Source organism: Colobus angolensis, unplaced genomic scaffold (assembly GCF_000951035.1).
Source record: "Colobus angolensis palliatus isolate OR3802 unplaced genomic scaffold, Cang.pa_1.0 Scaffold515, whole genome shotgun sequence".
NCBI classification, from domain to species: domain Eukaryota; kingdom Metazoa; phylum Chordata; class Mammalia; order Primates; family Cercopithecidae; genus Colobus; species Colobus angolensis.
This window is the reverse complement of record NW_012118655.1, coordinates 2,335,870-2,354,094: the sequence shown is the minus strand read 5'-3', so window position 1 is coordinate 2,354,094 and position 18,225 is coordinate 2,335,870. Positions and strand designations below refer to the sequence as shown.

Genomic DNA, 18,225 nt, shown 5'->3' with positions numbered 1-18,225 from the left:
AATTTTAAATTTCTTTCTCTAATACGTCACTTGCTATTTTACTTAGGTGTTGAAAGTATTGTTTTTCTTTTTATTTAAAGTCTAGCAATTTTACTAGAATACACATTGGTACCGTTCATTCTGGGTCAATATTCTTAGGTATACAGTGTGCTCTTTTAGTAAGTAGCTTCAACAAGGATATTTTCCTGGAGGTATACTTTTAAGTATTTTGTTTTGTTCCAGTTATTCGGTTTTCTTCTTCAGGTCTTTCTATTATTTGTATGTTGGATCTTCATGTGTATTCTAGTAAAATTGCTGGACTTCAAATAAAAAGAAAAAAAATACTTTGGGCACCTAAGCAAAATAGCAAGTGACTTATTAAAGAAGGAAATGTAAAATCATCAGAGTTTTTGACAGCAACACTTTATATAACAAGAAAATAGAGTCTTTGATGTGTGTTAACTTTTCCATTTTTAAAAATGTCCTCTTTTTAACTTCTGTTTCTTGTAAGGCATAAACTATTGTGTTTATTGGCTTTTTGTTCCTTCCCTTAATAGGTTAGCCTTAATTTTTAAAAATAGGTTTTCATTTATTGCAAATTCTTTTCTGAGTTCTAGCACCACATTTCTGAGTTTTTCTTACACTGACTTATGTTATTTTTCATGTCTTGTATCATAGTTTTAGTGTCTGTTAGCTCATTTTAAAAAATAACAGAAGGTTAGATTCTGACTCATCCAATAAGCATGTCTTTCTGGCATGATTTTATTTTCTGTAGGTTTGTTATTCTGCCCTCTGTGTCCTGTTTTGTTTTCTTATTTTAATTTTGAATGACATTTGATCTTGATGCTCTTCTGTTATTACGTATTTTTATGTGAGATTAGTTTTCCTGAATTTTTAGGGTTCAGAAGCTTTTTTATTTCACAGAACTCCCTCTACTCCTTTTTTTAAATACAGTGTTCAAAAATATGACCGTTTGGCCAGGTGTGGTGGCTCATGCATGTAATCCCAGCACTTTGGGAGGCTGAGGCAGGTGAATCACCTGAGGTCAGGAGTTCGAGACCAGACTGGCCAACATGGTAAAACTGTTTCTACTAAAAATACAAAAATTAGCTGGGTGTGGTGTGGGTGCCTGTAATCCCAGCTACTTGGGAGGCTGAGGCAGGTGAATCACCTGAATCCAGGAGGCGGAGGTTGCAGCGAGCTCAGATCATGCCACTGCACTTCAGCTTGGGTGACAGAGGGAGACTCTGCCTCAAAAAAAAAAAAAGAGGCAGTTTGCTTTCTAAGGTTTCTGTTTCTTTCCTTTACTTTTATCTGGACATTCTCTTATTTATTTATTCTCTATTATCCCTTTCCTACTCAATATTGATTTTACCCCCAGAACTTTCTTCTCTAAGTGGGCCCTTTCCCGGAATGAAGTTTGCTGGCCAGGCTGCTCCAGCCCCTTCAGATCTGACTGTGGTACTCACGGTCCCCTGCACTGGGCAAAGTGCTCCCACTTTCAGAAGCTGCTCTCAGACTGGCTTTCTGTAATTTCTAGCAACTATCTCTTGGTTATTTAGGGGTTCTCCTGTTCTCAGGCCTGTTTCTTTCCTGTCTTATATCTGGTACAGATGCTGATACCATGCAGGTCTTTTGGTTGTTGGTGCTTTGACCTATCTCACTTGCATTTTGAAGTTTTAGGGGAATGCCTTATCTTCACATTTTGCTGTCAATGTTGTTCACGGGTTTTCAGTTTTGATATATGGTTGTTCTGTGTTTACCTAGGGATTTGGAAAGATTAAAAAAAACTATGCTGTTACCACCATCACTGCCCTCTTCCCAGAATCCTTGAAACATTTTTTAAATGTAGAAATCATTTGAGTTCATTCGCTGTGGTGAGCCCCTGTATGCCATCTATCTGTCACAGCCCTCACCTGCGTTTCTATTCCTGGGCTGCAGGTTTGTTTTCCAGATTTCACCTCAGGGACATCTCCAGTGACCATGGTCTCGAACCTGCCACTACATTATGCTCTGCCTATTTTCAATACAGCCCACTAAGTATAATTTAACCTTTTCTTGATAGTGCTACCCAGACTTAATGAGTTGTTTAGGGCTATTTGACTCATCACTAAATGGCCTCAGGCATAAATATTTTATAGTGACTCTCTGTCTCTCCTGGCAGCTGTCTCTCTACTGCAGCATGTCCACCCATGTTTAATTTTATTTTACCTCCTCTTCATGTATCAGGCTAAGGGGCAGTTAACTACAGAAAACCTTTATGTCACAGTTTTGGGACATATTTATATTTTGGCATTTATATTTGGTGGATGGTGGAAGGTACTGGAAGTCTAACTTCAGATGGAAGGAGGTTATCATGATTCTGAATGAACAGGGTTGAGAATGTTGAGGCTTTCAATTTCAATGGACAGTTTATGGTACATTTCTGTAGCATCTCCGTCCTCCAGTAAGTCTAGCTCCTTACAACCACGATAGGTCAGTAGACAGGGAAGAAAGAAATACTGTGACTTTTATCTCATACGTCATGCAATCATATAGAAAAGTTAAGCAATTGGCCAGTGATTGCAAAGCAAACCTGGGGCTAAATGAGGAGGGGCACTTCACCTTTTCTCTTTCTACAACACAAACGGTTTCAGTTGATGAATTTTCCATGCTGTTCTTCCAGCCTGTTTCTCAGAGTGAATTTATCTGTGTGCATGTGCATGCACATGTGCACACACGTGTGCTTGTACACATACTTGCACATATGCTTGCGTGTGCACCTGTGAGCACCTGCCCATGTGTGCCTGTGTACACGCACCCACCCTGTTCATTCAGGCAAAGCATTCTCTCTGGTTCTGTTTGGACGATGAGAAGTTAGGGGTGGTGACAATAACAATGATCACACCGGCCCTGTCTTTTACCAGATATGCTCACACACATGATCTCGTTTTTACTTTTATATTGTTTCCTTTGCTCCAGACACAGTTCCTCTAGACAGGCGGAGTGCCTGATAATGCTAAAGTATCCCATGGAACAAAGACCAGAGGCCCATCTCCCTCCCTACTGGAAGGCAGACACCCCTTCTTGGAGAGGGACTTCCAAGTGAGCTTACCCCCATCAACAGGGCAGCAAACCGGGGCTGTCTAGATAAAAGCTGCTTTCAGGGCTGAATTACCCTAAACAGCTCTGACACCCAGCGATCTGCAGGAGATTTTAATGGCTCCTGTGATGGCTGATGTATTGTGTTCTCAGCCACCCCCTGCTCCCCAAGGGAAAGTCAGGAACACAAGGGAGAAGAGAAAGGTCATGGGAAAAACACTATCCTGAAAGCAGAGCTGTAAAAATTAAGTTAAGGGAGGCCTCAGGGCTAATTTGGTTATTTCTAACTTGGCTTCACGCCAGAGTCAGGCCAATACTGTGTCTGATATCGAGCTGGGTGCTGTGGACTCACCCATCTGCAGGTTACGCATAATGGATTTGGTTTTGAGGCTTAAGTGGGAAGTGGTTGGTGGTTTAAATACCAGCTCTGCCACACTGAAGCCCAAAGGGTCACGGACTTCTGCCTTGTCCATTCTTGTCTGCAGATGGGAGAGATTTAATCTAGTGCATCACCATAGGGGTTATGTGATTAGGACTCACGGCCTTCTGTTGTAAGGTTCATTGGCACCTAAAAGAGAGGCAAACGTGTGGGAAGCCCCAGCCCCTCACTCCTTTATTCTAAGTCATTCCTGCTTGTTATTTGGTTCTAACTCATGATGACTGAAATCTCTACAAGGCCCTTGGGAAATGCCTCTGACAGATGAACAGACAGAGGAGAAGGCAGCCCAACTGGCTAGGGGATTTGGAGCTAGAAAGATGTCCCGACTTCCAGGTCTAGGTCCCAGATCCTCTAAAATGAATTGGAGGACTGAGACACACATGAGAAGATATGATATTCAAATGTCAAGGGTAGAAAAGAAAGCAGTGGGGAAGCATTAGGACCAAATACTAGACTAAGGAGAGAAGGCAAAGTGTGTAAGACTAGAGGACTAGAAAAAAGAAGGGAAGAGATGCTTCCCTCCTATTTTTGTCTATAATGCAGTCATGGTGGCTGCAGATGTGGCAGCCACTTTGCAACCATGAGGCAACAAGCATGAGGAAGATGCCAAGAGGCTCTCAGAGATGTGCGTCTTGACATTATTGGGCTCTGGATAATGACAACAGTCACTTCTAGGGCCACTGAATTAACAGCAGCAGTCACCTATGAAATAATTTTGGTTGTAGGACTGGAGTAGTCCTTGGGCTCCCAGCCATTGGCTGGATCTTCAACCTCAATGAAGCCTCCCAGAATCAAGATCTCCCAGTTACTTGCAATGAAACAGCACTGACCAGAGAATCCTTCTGCTGTCTCTCAAACAGCAATGCCAGCTTGGATTGGGACCAACTTTCCCATGCTTCTCAGACACTGCACGTGGCCTTCTGCCTGACTTCTTTGGTGAAGAGCCAGGCACCCAGGTCACTCTCCCGGCCTAGTCTGCTCAGCCAAGGCATGCTCCCCTACTCTACCCTCAACCCACCCTCTGCTGTGTCTCAGTGCACTTCACCGTTAAGGCCTTCAGAGCTTTGGGTGTTGCAGGGATATTGTGGAAGGCCTTGAAGATTTCCCCAGGTCACACCAGCCTAGAGTAAGAAGTAGGATCTTAATATTAGTAGCCAGTAGCATATTCCCGATTCTGCTCCCACGTCCTTCAAGGAACCTGAAGTTTTTTCCCTCGATACTTCATTTTTAGGGCTTGCATTCACACACATGTGTGCTCAGCCACCATCACCCCTGCCCTCTTGACCTGCTTTATTATTTTCACAGCACATCCCTCTGAAATGATGCCATCTGTACACTAGTTTGCTCTCTGCATTAGCACGTATACTCTATAAAGAGTAGGCCTTGTCTGTTTTGTTCACTGCTTTCTGTCCAGGGCCTAAAACAGTGCTAGTCACAGAAAGGGTGGTTAATAAATTTTTGTTAAATGAAAAACAAAACCAAAGCAAAATGAAATGGAAAGAAGAGAGTAGCCCAAATGTCATCTCCAAACCCACCTGAGTGGTCAGAAGGAGGTGGTCATGCATGCAGTGGGTACAGTGAGTGGGTGGTAAGACACTTTTGATCCTTTGGGGCTCCTGTTCTAGTGTTAGAATGTTTAAGATGGACAAACCAGAGTGTTTTGGTTAGTGTAAGTGGATGTTTGCTGAAAGGTCTTTTGTCTCTTACCCATGATTGGAAAGGGGTGGGATTCTGAGGAGCTGGCACACACTCTCACATACTCTGTTGAACACACACAAGCACACACACCAGCCCACACTAATAACATGCATGCACACACACATCCAAAATGCAGGGTGCTCTGGTTTTTTTGTTTGTTTGTTTTTGTTTTTTTCAGACAGAATCTTACCCTGTCACCCAGGCTGGAGTACAGTAGTGATATCTTAGCTCACTGCAACCTCTGCTTCCTGGGGTCAAGTGATTCTCATGCCTCAGACTCTCAAGTAGCTGAGATTACAGGCACATGCCACCACACTGGCTAATTTTTTGTATTTTCTGTAGAGACAGGATTTTGCCATGTTGGCCAGGCTGGTCTTGAACTCCTGACCTCAAGTGATCTGCCCACCTTGGCTTCCCAAAGTGCTGGGATTACAGGCATGAGCCACTGCACCTAGCTGAGCCCTGTGTTTTTAAGAAAACACGTGAGTCCTTCTCCTTAGCAGCGTGGCCACTCCCCCAATCCCATGTCTGATGAAACAGATTGGCTGATAGACTGAATGGTCTAGTTAGTAGGATCACAATCATAAAGTCAGTTGAGTGGAAAGAAATAGTCCTCTTTCCAGGAAATGATTTTGAGGCCAAGGGAGTTTTTCTGATTCTCAGTTAGGTTGCTGGACAACCCCACACTAAGCCTTATTTTCTTACTTTTTAACATTTTTCCTGGAATATGATCATTATTAGATCTGCCAATCACTTACTAAAAAGTAATAAAAATTACATGACTACAATTTGCTCTTATCTTATGATGAAGACACTGTCAATATTCACCATAAAAACAAATCAGGGCTGGGCACGGTGGCTCACGCCTGTAATCTCAGTACTTTGGGAGGCCTAGGCGAGTGGATCACCTGAGGTGAGAAGTTCGAGACCAGCCTGGCCAACATGGTGAAACCCCATCTCTACTAAAAATGCGAAAATTATCTGGATGTGGTGGCAGGCACCTGTAATCCCAGCTACTCGGGAGGCTGAGGCAGGAGAATTGCTTGAACCCAGGAGGCAGAGGTTGCAGTGAGCCAAGATTGTACCATTGCACTCCAGCCTGGGTGACAAGAGCAAAACTCCATCTCAAAAATAAAATAAAATAAAATAAAAAATCTACACCCTCAAAACAAACAAACAAAAAAAACCAAGCCTCTTCAATTCAATCACTTCAAATTTGTTTGAAAGAATTTTCGTGAACAAGGTTTTGATGCATCCATTATTTTTAAGATCTTGATAAGTTTTAGAAGACTAAAGATCCTCTTTTAAATTATACCAATGACAGGATTTTGGGGGCAATCCTGTATACCCCACACAAATCATTTATTTCCCCCAAGGAGAGTTTGAGGGCTTTACCCGAAAACTGATGATCAATTGGGTTGGGGGAATTGACTGAATGAGAGGACACAAAATTCAAAATATTAACCTCCCCCCAAATACATACTTATATGTATACATAAGAGTGTGCAGCTCATAGAATTTCGTGTATACACAAAAGTGTGCACAACTCATGGAAGGAGGTGGATTGTAAATGCACTGAATATATATAGAATATTTATAGAAGGCAACACATGGGGGTGAGTTGCTCCAATCTTTTTGCTTACATATATATTTAATTACAATGTCACAACCGCATTTTATATTAGCATATTGTTTTGTACCTTTCAAAGCCTGATAGAAATGATCTCATTTGCTCAGTACAATAGGCAGCTCTGAGAAAGAACTGTGGCAGGTAATTAATATCCCTACTTTATGGATGAGGAAACGGGGCCCAGAATCTTTGACTTTCCTGAAGTTGCATGGCCAGAACCTTGGTCTCTGGGATTCTTTGCCAATTCGCTTACTGTCTTGCTATTGCCTGACACTCAGTAGGTGCTTCATGACTATTTAAGCATCTGTAGAATATTGAATACATAGCCTTGAGACTGATCCTAGGAATTCTGCCCATCAGAATCCCCACTGGGCTCCCAGAGCTTCCTGGTGAATGTTGGTCTCTAGCATAGAGAAGCCACTACAGGCAGGCTCTAAGATGGCCTCAGTGGTCTCCAACTCCTGATAATCACACCTCTGTGTAACCCCCTCCCTTTGAGTATAGGTGAGATCTGTGAATTGCTTCTAACCAACAGAATATGGCACAGATGATGAGATGTCGTTTTTTTGCTTATGTTATAAAATTGTAATTTCTGTATTACCAGAAGACTCTCTTTATCTCTCTCTCTCCCCACCCCACTCCCTCACCCCCACACTAGCTTTGAAAAAGTAAGCTGCCATACTGGGGAGAAACTGAGGGTGGCCTCCAGCCAGTTAGGAACTGAGGTCCTGAGTCCAGTAGCCCTCCAAGAACTGCCAACCACCATGTGAGCTTGGCAGTGAACCCTTCCCCAATAGAGCTTTCAGATGAGACTGACACCCTAACTGCAACCTTACAAGAGACTATGAAATGGAGGACCCAGTTGAGCTGTGTCTGATTTCCTGACCTGCAGAAACTGGTATAATAAATGTGTGTTGTTATAGCCACTGTGTTTATGGTCATTTGTTACAATGCAATGGATAACTATCCAGGCACCCCAAAGCCCCTGCTGCACAGCGGGTACATTCTTTGGCCTCCTCATCTTTTGTGTAAGCACCCAGCAGGGAGGGCACTGGCTGGGCCGAGTTCTGCCCTGTGCCCTCTCCCTCCTCCCTGACTCCATGATAGCTAAGGCAATTCCACCTCTTGTTTCTTTTCCTCTCAATAGGGGAGGAGCAATCTGGGAAGACCACCTTTTGTGATCAAGAGTTAGCATTTTAACCTTTTTACTCCTACATTCACTGTCCACCTCCAGGCCCGGATGAATTAAAAAAATTTTTTTCTTTGTCCAAAACCAGTGAAGCTTTGCTGCAACAAGCAGAGAGCTGAATAGGCTCTGAGAAGATACAGAGTTGTTTTACAGGCAGAAGCAGCAAGCCCAAGAGAAGAATGATAAAAAAGTGGTCTTCCCAAACAAGTACTTAATGCACTTGCCCTGATGGAGGGGCCTTTGTGTTCTGCTAGTCTTCAAGCTAAATGATCTTAAGGCATACTGAGCCCAGAGTTCCTGGATCATTTATTGTCTCCCACTTATGTAACCTTTCACTGAAACAAATGAGAAAAAACAACATGTTTTCTCAGGCCAGCCAGGAGAGGGAAAGGCAATGGTTCCTGTCTGCTGCTTAGAAGGGCAACAGTATCGACTTTATGTTGAAGCATTTTGTCAGCAGCCTTGCCATAATTCCAACCCCCACCTAGCCTTAGATTGGAGGTTCATGAGGCATCTTTGAGTCTGTCAGAGCTGGGTGGGTCTGTGCTATTTCCTAAGGGGGGCCGGGATTTGGGAAGTTCTGAAGTAATAGTGTTGATGCCTGTCTATCTCACAGGACACATTGTGAAAATGATGATTGGTTCAGAATAATTTGCAATGCGCCATCTAGGGCAGGGTCAAGTGAGGGCACCTGTCCTGGTTCTAGATGTGATCAGAATCAGAAGTCTCTCCTGTGGTGGGATAATAGTGGCTTCATATTGGGCTTATGCAGATGAAGCTTTGGGTGATTACTTTTCTTTTCTTTTTTTTCTTTCTTTTTCCTTTTTTTTTTTTTTTTTTGAGATGGAGTCTTGCTCTGTCATCCAGGCTGGAGTGCAGTGGTGCGATCTCACTGCAAGCTCCGCCTCCCAGGTTCACGCCATTCTCCTGCCTCAACCTCCCAAGTAGCTGGGACTACAGGTGCCCGCCACCACGCCTGGCTAATTTTTTTGTATTTGTAGTATAGACAGGGTTTCACCGTGTTAGCCAGGATGGTGTCGATCTCCTGACCTGGTGATCCACCCACCTCGGCCTCCCAGTGGGTGATCATTTCTCAAGAGAACACTTTGGCTTGTTCACAGGCTCAGAGGCCCAGGCCCCTGCATAGGGTTTGACACAGAGTAGGCACCCAGTACATGCTTGTTAAATTGAACTATATGAGTTGTTATTCCCTAGGCTTGGGATTCAGGGAAAGCAATGATGTTGTCTGCATTGGGCGCTGAGTTGAATCTCCCGAGTGCAAAGAAAACAGCTGATTTGGATGCAGCAAGAGCTTCTCCCTTATGCTGGTCAGCAGTTGGGCAGTATTTAGTATTGTTCCTAATAGGCATGGGCTTAGAGTGGGAAAGACTTTGGAGTGAGCTGGCTTGACTTTGAACCCTGGCTCTGCATTTGATTAGAAGGTCAAGTCACATAATCTTTCTGATCCTCTGTTTCCTCAATTCTAAAACGGGAAGCAAATGATGGCTCAGGTAGCTCCTTATGTGTGAAGCACCTCTCTAAGCCCTGGATACATATTAACATATATGATCCTTGAATCAAACCTAAGCGATGTAAGCATTGATAATCTAAGCACCATTTTTTGATGCAAGGAAACAAAGGCACAGACAGCAGAAGGGAGGTGCTCAAAGTGAGTAACACAGCTGGGATTTGGACACAGGTAGTCTGTGCTCTTAAAAAAGATGCTATATTGCTTCCTCATGGTGACATCTCCCTCAGGAAGTCCGTGAGAATGAAATGAAAGAGACACTGAATGAGCTTAGTGACTGTCACCCCATGGACAGATGGAAGGAGGTGGCTGACAAATGGCAGAACACACGCTGGGAAACTCTGTTGCTGATGGGTGCTCGGCCTTCAGCCCAGCCTCCGGTTCCACCCTGTCACCATCACCAGGTCCCTAGGGAAGTGCTTTCTCATCATCAAGCTAACCCCAGTGTTCACTGATGTCCACCTCTTGGGGATGCTGACTGGCTCTCCAGCGTGCAAAGCCTCTTCCACTGGAAGAGACTCATTAGCGTTGGTAATGGGATCATGAATCATAAATTAGTTCTTTGCCACCTGTCTTCCTGGAGCACAGCAGTGCTTGCTCCCGGGAAGGAAGACACACCCAAATGAAGAGTGACATTCTAATTGGGAGGGCACCGAATGTGCTCCAATGACTGGGGTCCCAAGAGCCTTGTTAAGGCTGGTGCTTCCTGTGTCATCACTAGTGTGCTTGCTATAAAATAGGTGATAAGCTAATATTAGTAACATAAGCGAGAACACAGAGGTGACCAGTGTCTGAAGGGGCTCCAAGGGTTCTAACTACGGTCCCATGCCTGCCACCCCTTAACGAACAGTCCCCCCTAGTTGAATGGGTGCTAACAGAAGCGCCTTCCAAGTGCACCAGTGAAGGCTGGGGTGCACGGAGGAATGCCAATTAGCTGCAATTATCAGCTTTCTTAAATGTGTGTGGGAACACTGCCTGCCTGGGGCGCCGTCTTGAATGTTAGTGAAGATGCAAATGTGCTCTGTTTAAACAAAAACTAATATAAGAAGCCAGATCCCTCTGGAAGACCTACTCAATAATGAAAGAGAGATCCCTCTGGAAGACCTATTCAGTGATGGGATTCCTGAAAGATTTCTTTATCACAACTTTGACCTTCTAAATGTTATCTGGCCTAGAACATTTCACTTTCTGCGTGATTTTTAAGAAACATGATCATTTGCCTTTTACACAAGTTGTCTAACTTAGGGCAAGTTAGTTCACCCCTCCGGACCTCATTTGTTAAAGGGGGATACTATGATAGGACCAAGAGCTCAGCACAGTCCTGGCACACAGCAGTGCTTGGTGAATCACAATTATGATTGCTGTGTGATGAGGGAACGTGACACAAGGCCTTTGCTTTGGAACAGGCTCCTTGTCTGTAGGTCAGGATGCACACCCGGGTTCCTAAACTTTTTTGCTAATCAAACTTTCCTTGAGGGATGGTTAAAAATGGGAATTTTGACATCCTGCTCCCAGACATTCAGATTCCACAGGTTGATGGGGGCCCAAGCATCTGCATTTTTTAACAAGCAGCACTTGCAGACACGAGAGGACCCAGATGCTGATGATTTGAGGACACACTTGGAGAAACCGGGGGCTGAATCTAGTTCCCTGGCTGGCCAGTTCACTGCTGCACTTGTGAGTCCTGGATTGTGTCCGTAACTGGGGATTTCTGGGGAAAGCTGTTAATGATGCCATTAATGCGAGTTCCCTCCAGCGGGAGGGGGCTCCTGGCTCCCTGCTCAGACTTGTCTCTGGACTTCTCACATCTTGGACCTCCCATCTTCAAGGTTGGGTTGCAATGATGAGCTGTGGCTAAAGAGAGGGACTTGGCTTCCTCCCGGTCCCCAGAATGGGATTATCTGCAAGGCCAGCAAGGAAGAGGCCAGGATTTTTCAGAACTGGATTAGAATACATTATTGATTCAGGAACGGAGTGACTCTGAAGAGAAGAGGCCTCCCCTCTTGGGGTGTGCCACTAAAGTAGGCTTGGCTGGACCTCAGAGCACAGCAGGCTCTGAGGGGAACAAAGATCCCCATCGAGTGGAAAGACAGGGTCTGCGGGAGGATGCTGGGCCCGCGGAGCCTGCCTTCCAACAATGCCGTCATCCCCAGAAGGACGTACTTGGAACATAATGGCTCTAGCTACAAATTCTATTAACTCTAATAGTTGTTCTGTGGTGAATGGATAATGCATTTAGCAGAAATAGACCCAATCAATTTATATGAAACACATAAAACTTTCTCATTGGAATTGGCATCTGTTCTTGAATCAGGAGCGTGTGTGGAAATGGACAGCCTGTGACCCTCACTTCTGGGCACATTAGTAGTGCCACGGGTTAATTGGAGATATGGGCCAAATAAAGCCATGGCTCCCTGATGGTATCACCCTTCAACCTTTGGAATCTTGGAGCTGGGAACAGGAAGGGACTTGGACACTGTCTACTTCTAACCTTGACTTTTAAAAAAACTGCAGTCTCTCTGCCCTTGTCTGTGTTCACATTAACCCCCTCATCTGCTGACTTGCCCCGATGGGAGGCCCTGCAGAGGCAGAATGGCCCCAGGGCCACAGCTTGCTAGTGCAACCAGCCAGGGCCCAGCGGGGCTGTTCTCTCTTTTAGTCCAGTGCTCTTCCCATGACTCTATATAGTTTTAATTGCTTTTATCTCTGCTTTGGTGAGGGATGTGTACTCAGAAAATGGCAGACCAACCTGTCACCAAATAGCTGGAGGCAAGGCTGTGGTTTTGATGCCAAGGCTCCACAGTTAGGGTTGTGGAGTTGGGCCCAAAGTTTGGGCGGGTTCTCCCGTTAGCTGAGCTGATTCCCTTGGACTTGCCCTACATAGCATCTGAGCTCCAAGGAGAAGGATAGAGGGGTAGGGAGGTTGAAGAAGGGTCCTTGGGCCTTGGGGGCCTGCTTGTCCTCATCTGGGCTTTTTAGGGAAAGGGTGTGGTAGAGCCTGCCTGTTCCTCCTCACTGCTAACATTCATTACTGCCAGAGAGAGACAGTCATGGGGAGGGGAAAGAGAAGGAGACAGACAGAAAGAGAGAGAGAGAGAAGGAGGGAGCAGGGTGAGGGGGAGAGGGAGAGAGAGAGAGAAGGAGGGAGTGGGGTGAGGGAGAGAGAGAGAGAGAGAGAGAAGGAGGGAGCAGGGTGGTTCTGCAGCCCCGTGATGAGATTACCCCAATCATTTGGTTAGTGTAATTGTATGTGCAAAGCTGACAAATGTAATTTCCCTGGACTTAATACTTGCCCCATTTTCTCTTTCAGCATCTTCATCTGATTAGCTAAAGTGACTCAGAGTCTTCCAAGAATGCCACATGAAGCACCTGGACAGGATTTTCCTGGCCTGGAAACTTGAGTGGCTTAGCTCTGCTCCATGGGCCCGGAGGTCAAGAACCTCCCAGATCCAGGGAGTCAGGCTGAATCTCTCCTCAGAGGGGAGGGCTGCTGTGGAGAGGGAGGAATGTTTAGGGAAGCTTAGAAATGTTGCCAGTAACTGTTTCCAAAAGACCCCAAAGGGCCTTTGCGTTTCTAGTTCTTTAACACCTGCCTGGAGGAGAGTTGAAATGCCACCAGCCACCTTGTTCCAGCCCAGCAGAAACTGACAGCTTTGAACTTTGGAAAGAAAAATCTTATTATCTTGTCTCCTCAATTGTTTGTCAGAAGGTTGGGAGCTGATTTGTTTACTGTTCGTGCAGGGCCTCTTGGCTGGAACTCTTCCCTGCCCTTCTCCATTTTTAGTGTTTTTCTCTGATCGGAGACTTCGATACCTAGAAGTAGCTTAGTTGGGTGAAAGAATGTGGACTCCAGGTTGACTTCCTGGCCCCACTCCCTTCCAGCCTTGGGGCCCTTAAATTCTTCCATACCATTTTCCTCATCCTTACAGTGGTAAAAACAGCAACTGTCCCTGGGCCCCTGTGAGGACAAGTTGTTGTGTAAAATAACCTAGGCTATAGGACCACGCTCAGTGGTCTTTCCTTTCCTTTCCTTCCCCTTCCGGCCTATCCCTCTGTCCTTTTTCAGGGGGCCTCCCAGGTGGAAGCTCTGAGCTTGTGCTTTGCAAACATGCCCTGCTGCCTCATAGGCCACTCTCCTCCCATGGCCCAGGAGCTCCAGAATGGCGAGTACTGGCTCAGCCCTGTCCCTGTTGTAACCATGCACCATGCTGGGCATGCATCTACTGGGTACGTGTCTGCTGGGTGATTATTACTGAGTGGGTGTGGGAGTGGGTGCGGCCTTGGCCTCTGCCTCCATGAGTCTGCCTGGACCCATAGGCACTACCTCAGTATTGCTCTGAGACTGGGGTTGAGAATGAGGGATCAGGTTTCTCAGTGGGGAGACTTGTGTTCCAGCTGCTGTCTCCTCCAGCCTTTAATTTTATTTAGAGGTGGTGGGGGAGCCATCGCCACGTGTGAGCCACTGGTGATTTCATTAGTCTGAGTGGCCATTGGGCAGGCCCTTATCGATTAACCTTTTAGGGACAGTGGGAGTTATGTGGCAATAAACTCATGAATCGAGCAGGGTGGATGGCTGTTTCCTAAATGCTGGCTGCAGGGGCTGGCTGCTGACACCTGAGATCCAAGCTCAGGCATCCAGCCACCCACTGGTCAATAGATGTTTCTGGAGTCTCTGCTCTGTAATCAGTGCTGTTGATTAGGCTGGGCAGGGAGCTGTGGCTATGTTTACTTAGCACACTAAAAGGGCAAGTCTGGCTTCTTCCCTCAATTTATAAATTTATACATTTCCTGAATTTATCACAGGGAGGTGGTAGTTGACCAAGACGCAAGGAGTGAGTGGAGGTGAATCACTGGGGCTGGGGAGCAGGGCATTGAATGGAGAAGTTAGAAAGCTGCCTTCATCAGGTGAGACGTTGGCATGAACCGGGAGGGGAGGGGGAAACCAGAGAGAGCTGCAGTTTTGTGGGACAGGCTCCCCTCTGTGTAGGAATATGCAAACGTCTTTCGTCGTTCTAGTTAAACGGGAAGGGAGGGATGATGGGAAAAGGAACTAACTCTTTCTCCTGGGTCTGGCAGCTGGATTAGATCAGGCAGGAATCAGGAAGGGGTGACGGTTAGCCCTGGGGCAGCTTTTCATGGGACAGAAAGGAAAGGACTCCTTCAAAGACAATGCCACACTAACGTCTAGTTCACGTGTTGAGAGCTGATGAATTCAGTAGCAAAGGTATGAACCTCATTTTCTGTACTTTGTACCAGAAAAGAATTTCACATTATAAGTTGAAATTAGAGATTTAACATTGATCTGTTATTATTTTGATAAAGACTTATCTTTTATAGGAAAAAGAGTGTGGGTAGACTGTGTGTTGTACACTTGTTTCTCCAGGCTATACATGGTAGAAGAAACCTCACAGGCCCAGGCACCAATGCCTGCCTGGGAAAATCCCTTGGCTGACTGGCATGGGGCCGCGGCAGCCTTAATCAGCTTCTAGGGGCTAGGCTCACAGCCTCTGGTCTAATAGAAGAGTGGCCGAGAAGTCACAACTGTGGTTTGTAACCAGAGGCTGAAAAGTTCTGCTGAAGTGGAAAGGGGCCATGAGAAGTCTTGGCTTGGGGTATGCTGAATAGAACAGCTTTGGAGGGGATCTGAGCTCTGGGGGAACTATGTTGAAAGAAAGCTTCGGGGACTTTACCCACGATGGAGTAGCCCACATTTGTGCAACAGATAACCTTGGCCAGCCCCAGCCCTCTTTATAAGGAGAAGAAATCTGACAGTAAGGTTTGCTTTGTTCAGTAAGGTGGGAGTGAATTCAAAGCAGAGATGGGGAAAAAAATGCCAGTTTGGTTCTCTCCTTTGGGTGGGGCCTAGGTATTCCCTAGGCATAGAGGAAGCTGCTCCTTTGTACAACTTCCAGAGGTTTCCATTTGCTCAGGCAATATGAGAACCAGACAGCTTCCTCTTGGACCCCATAGTCAGAGCATAGGTGATGCTCCTTCTAAAGATTGACTGTTTCATTCTTTCAGCACAGCTCCCCGCCCCAAACCAGCACCAATCTTTCTTCTGCCTTTTGCAACACGAGGTTACTATGCTCACATTTGTGAGCTGAGCCCTTACCTGTAGGGTCAAAGATGGGCGTCTGTCGTGGTGAATTTTCGCCGGGTTTCAGCTCCTTGTTTGGGTTTCTCTCAAACAGGTTTCTTGATTTGGGTGCTGTATTCTGTAGGATCTTGTCCTCTCCACTAACTGGAATAGAGAAGACCCCATGGGCTGAGTTAGATGAGGGTCGATTTCAGGGTGAGAGATGATTTCACATTGAGGGAGGTGGGAGAGACAGGCTTAGGCTGAGGAGGGGACAGTGAGGCCATGGGCCATCGGGGTTGGGGGACATAGTGCTGGGGTCAAAGTGAACTCACTGGTGAGGTAGCAGTCCAGGCTGATGGAGATATTGTCAAAAGCCACGATGGCTCTGGATCCTTGTCCCCACCATGCAACAATCTGCAGCCAGAACCTGTACACATCAAGAGGAATGTGTGTGAGGAGCAAACTGGGGGGTCTTGTCTTAGGATTCAGCATCCAGCAGGCATGTGCTGATTACCTGGCTCAGAATGTGAGTCTGAAAAAAGCTTACCTAATCCCAGAACAGTGGTGAGAGAAGAGCCATCAATTCCCCCTACTTCTGCAATGCAGAGCACTTTCCCTTCCAAACTATCCCCTTCCCCTTCCGAACCAGCTGACACACTGGTCCTTAAATCCAGCCTGGAGTTTGGGGCCTGGGACCAGGACTCCCCGATCATCTGAGGAGAAATCTTTTGCTTTCTGGGTGTGCAGGATGCTTGGAAATGGAGAAGAAATCTGACAGTAACTGCTTTGTTCAGTAAATGGGGAGTGATTTCAAGGCACTGAGTTGGGGAAAAGAAATACCAGCTTGAGTCTCCTGTTTGGGTGAACTAAACAGGAAAAATGGGTAAGGTCTGACATTCAGCCAGTGGGGAGGAAGTCATTATTAAAATCTTAAAATGCTTCTGTACCAGCCAATAAAGAACTGCAGTTCCATGAGTGCCCCTTGCTTGTTGCTTCAGGCAACTGTCTCCTTCCCTGGTGCCCCTGCCCCATGAACTTCCTAATTAACCAGCATCCGTAGGGTTTATCCATTGGTTAGCCCAGCAGGGGTCTCAAGCATCCTGGGTCTCATCCAGAATCACAGGAGGTTGCCCGCCTGGTGAGTAAATGTTGAGCTACTTGACTATTACCCCTGGGAGTGTTTGTAACCAATACAGAGGGGTCATAAAAGTGTTAACAATAAACCCATTAAGATATTGTTTCTTCCCCCCTACTTTTCACGTCCTTGGAGGGCCAGGTTCTCAGACTGTGGCCAGGGAAGGCCTTACAGTGACATAAACAGGAAAATACCTTTCGTTCGTTTGTTTCCTGAGAAATCATCCCCTGGAAGCCTAGCAGTCAGCCAGCCCTTTCCTGCTCCAAGTGAAGGTTTCCTGAGAACCTTAAAATCCTTTCCCACCCTCCAGAACATCAATCCAGAATGACCTGCAGAACAGGGTGCTGGCTCTGGCATAGATATGAAAACACTAAGAGAAGGAAGCCATACCCATCCATTGGTGGCTGGGCAAACTCCATACGGTACAGCCGTACAATGGGACACCGGTCTACAGTCAAGAACGGACCCGGAGACGTGCTATAAAATGGATGGACCTCAAAGACATGATGCTAAGTTAAAGAAGCCAGACAGTAGGTTAAAGACCTCCTATTGAATGATTCTGTTGGTAGAAAATGTCTAGAAAGGTAAATCTATGGAGCCAGAAAGCAGGTTAGTGGTTGCCTGGGGCTGGGAGTGGGCACAGGATTGACTGCAGACTAGCACACAGGCTTTTTTGGGGTGATGAAAATGCTCAGAAACGGGATTGTGGTGCTCTCTCCACAGCTATATAAATCTGTTGGAAGTCATTGACTTGTACACTTAAAGTAGGTGAATTTTATGATATATAAATTACAGTTTGATAAAGCTGTTAGATACACAGGAGAGAGAGGAGGAGAGAGGGAACCCAGGCCGCAGGGCATGGCCACATAGGGTGGCAAAAGCAGAAAACCGAAGCAGGGCGGCACTAGCGACGTGGAGAGAACAGGGCCTGCAGGGTACAAGAAGGACAAGAAACGGGATGCCAAGAGTGGGAGGAAAGACGCAGAGGAAAAGATATGGAGAGAAAGGGCGTTTGCTCACATGGATTTGCAGTGAGGCAGCAAAGCTTTAGCCAGTGGGTAAACTACAGCAGGGGTTGGAAGCTCCCGTTCCGCCTGTGTGCAGATGATCTCTGATCAACATGTAGAAGATGCTGGCTTGTTAGATGCTGGCTTGGTTATACCTGGCCAGAGAACAATTACTGTTTCCATGGAGCAAAGCCTTGAATTCCAAAACTTTTATCTGAATAACTGTGCTCAATTATGCTTAATGAACTACTCCATACATTTGTCTGTGCTTTCAACCATCTTGTGAGATCTAGTCATTCAGAAACAATCCTTTCTGTCTGAAAGTCATAATTACAGGACCCAAATCCGGTTTGATTCTAAAGAAGAAATGCCCACATCTATTGTAGCCGCAGCCAACACTACTGGGGTTGGCCCTTCAGGCCGTATTCCCCATGAAGATGTCTCCATGTAACCCTCAGTC

General features: G+C 46.0%; 1 protein-coding gene across 1 annotated transcript in view; it reads right to left on the bottom strand.

The window, feature by feature from the left end:
• ALK (anaplastic lymphoma receptor tyrosine kinase) overlaps positions 1-18,225 on the bottom strand; it is a gene marked incomplete at its 3' end in the record, with an annotated part of 732,271 nt that overhangs the window by 65,562 nt on the left and 648,484 nt on the right. The window contains exons 10-11 of the mRNA XM_011960583.1: positions 15,956-16,050; positions 15,657-15,785 (exon numbers count right to left, since the gene is read on the bottom strand). Of these exons, the coding sequence (XP_011815973.1) occupies positions 15,657-15,785; positions 15,956-16,050 (224 nt within the window). The remainder of the gene's footprint in view (positions 1-15,656; positions 15,786-15,955; positions 16,051-18,225) is intronic.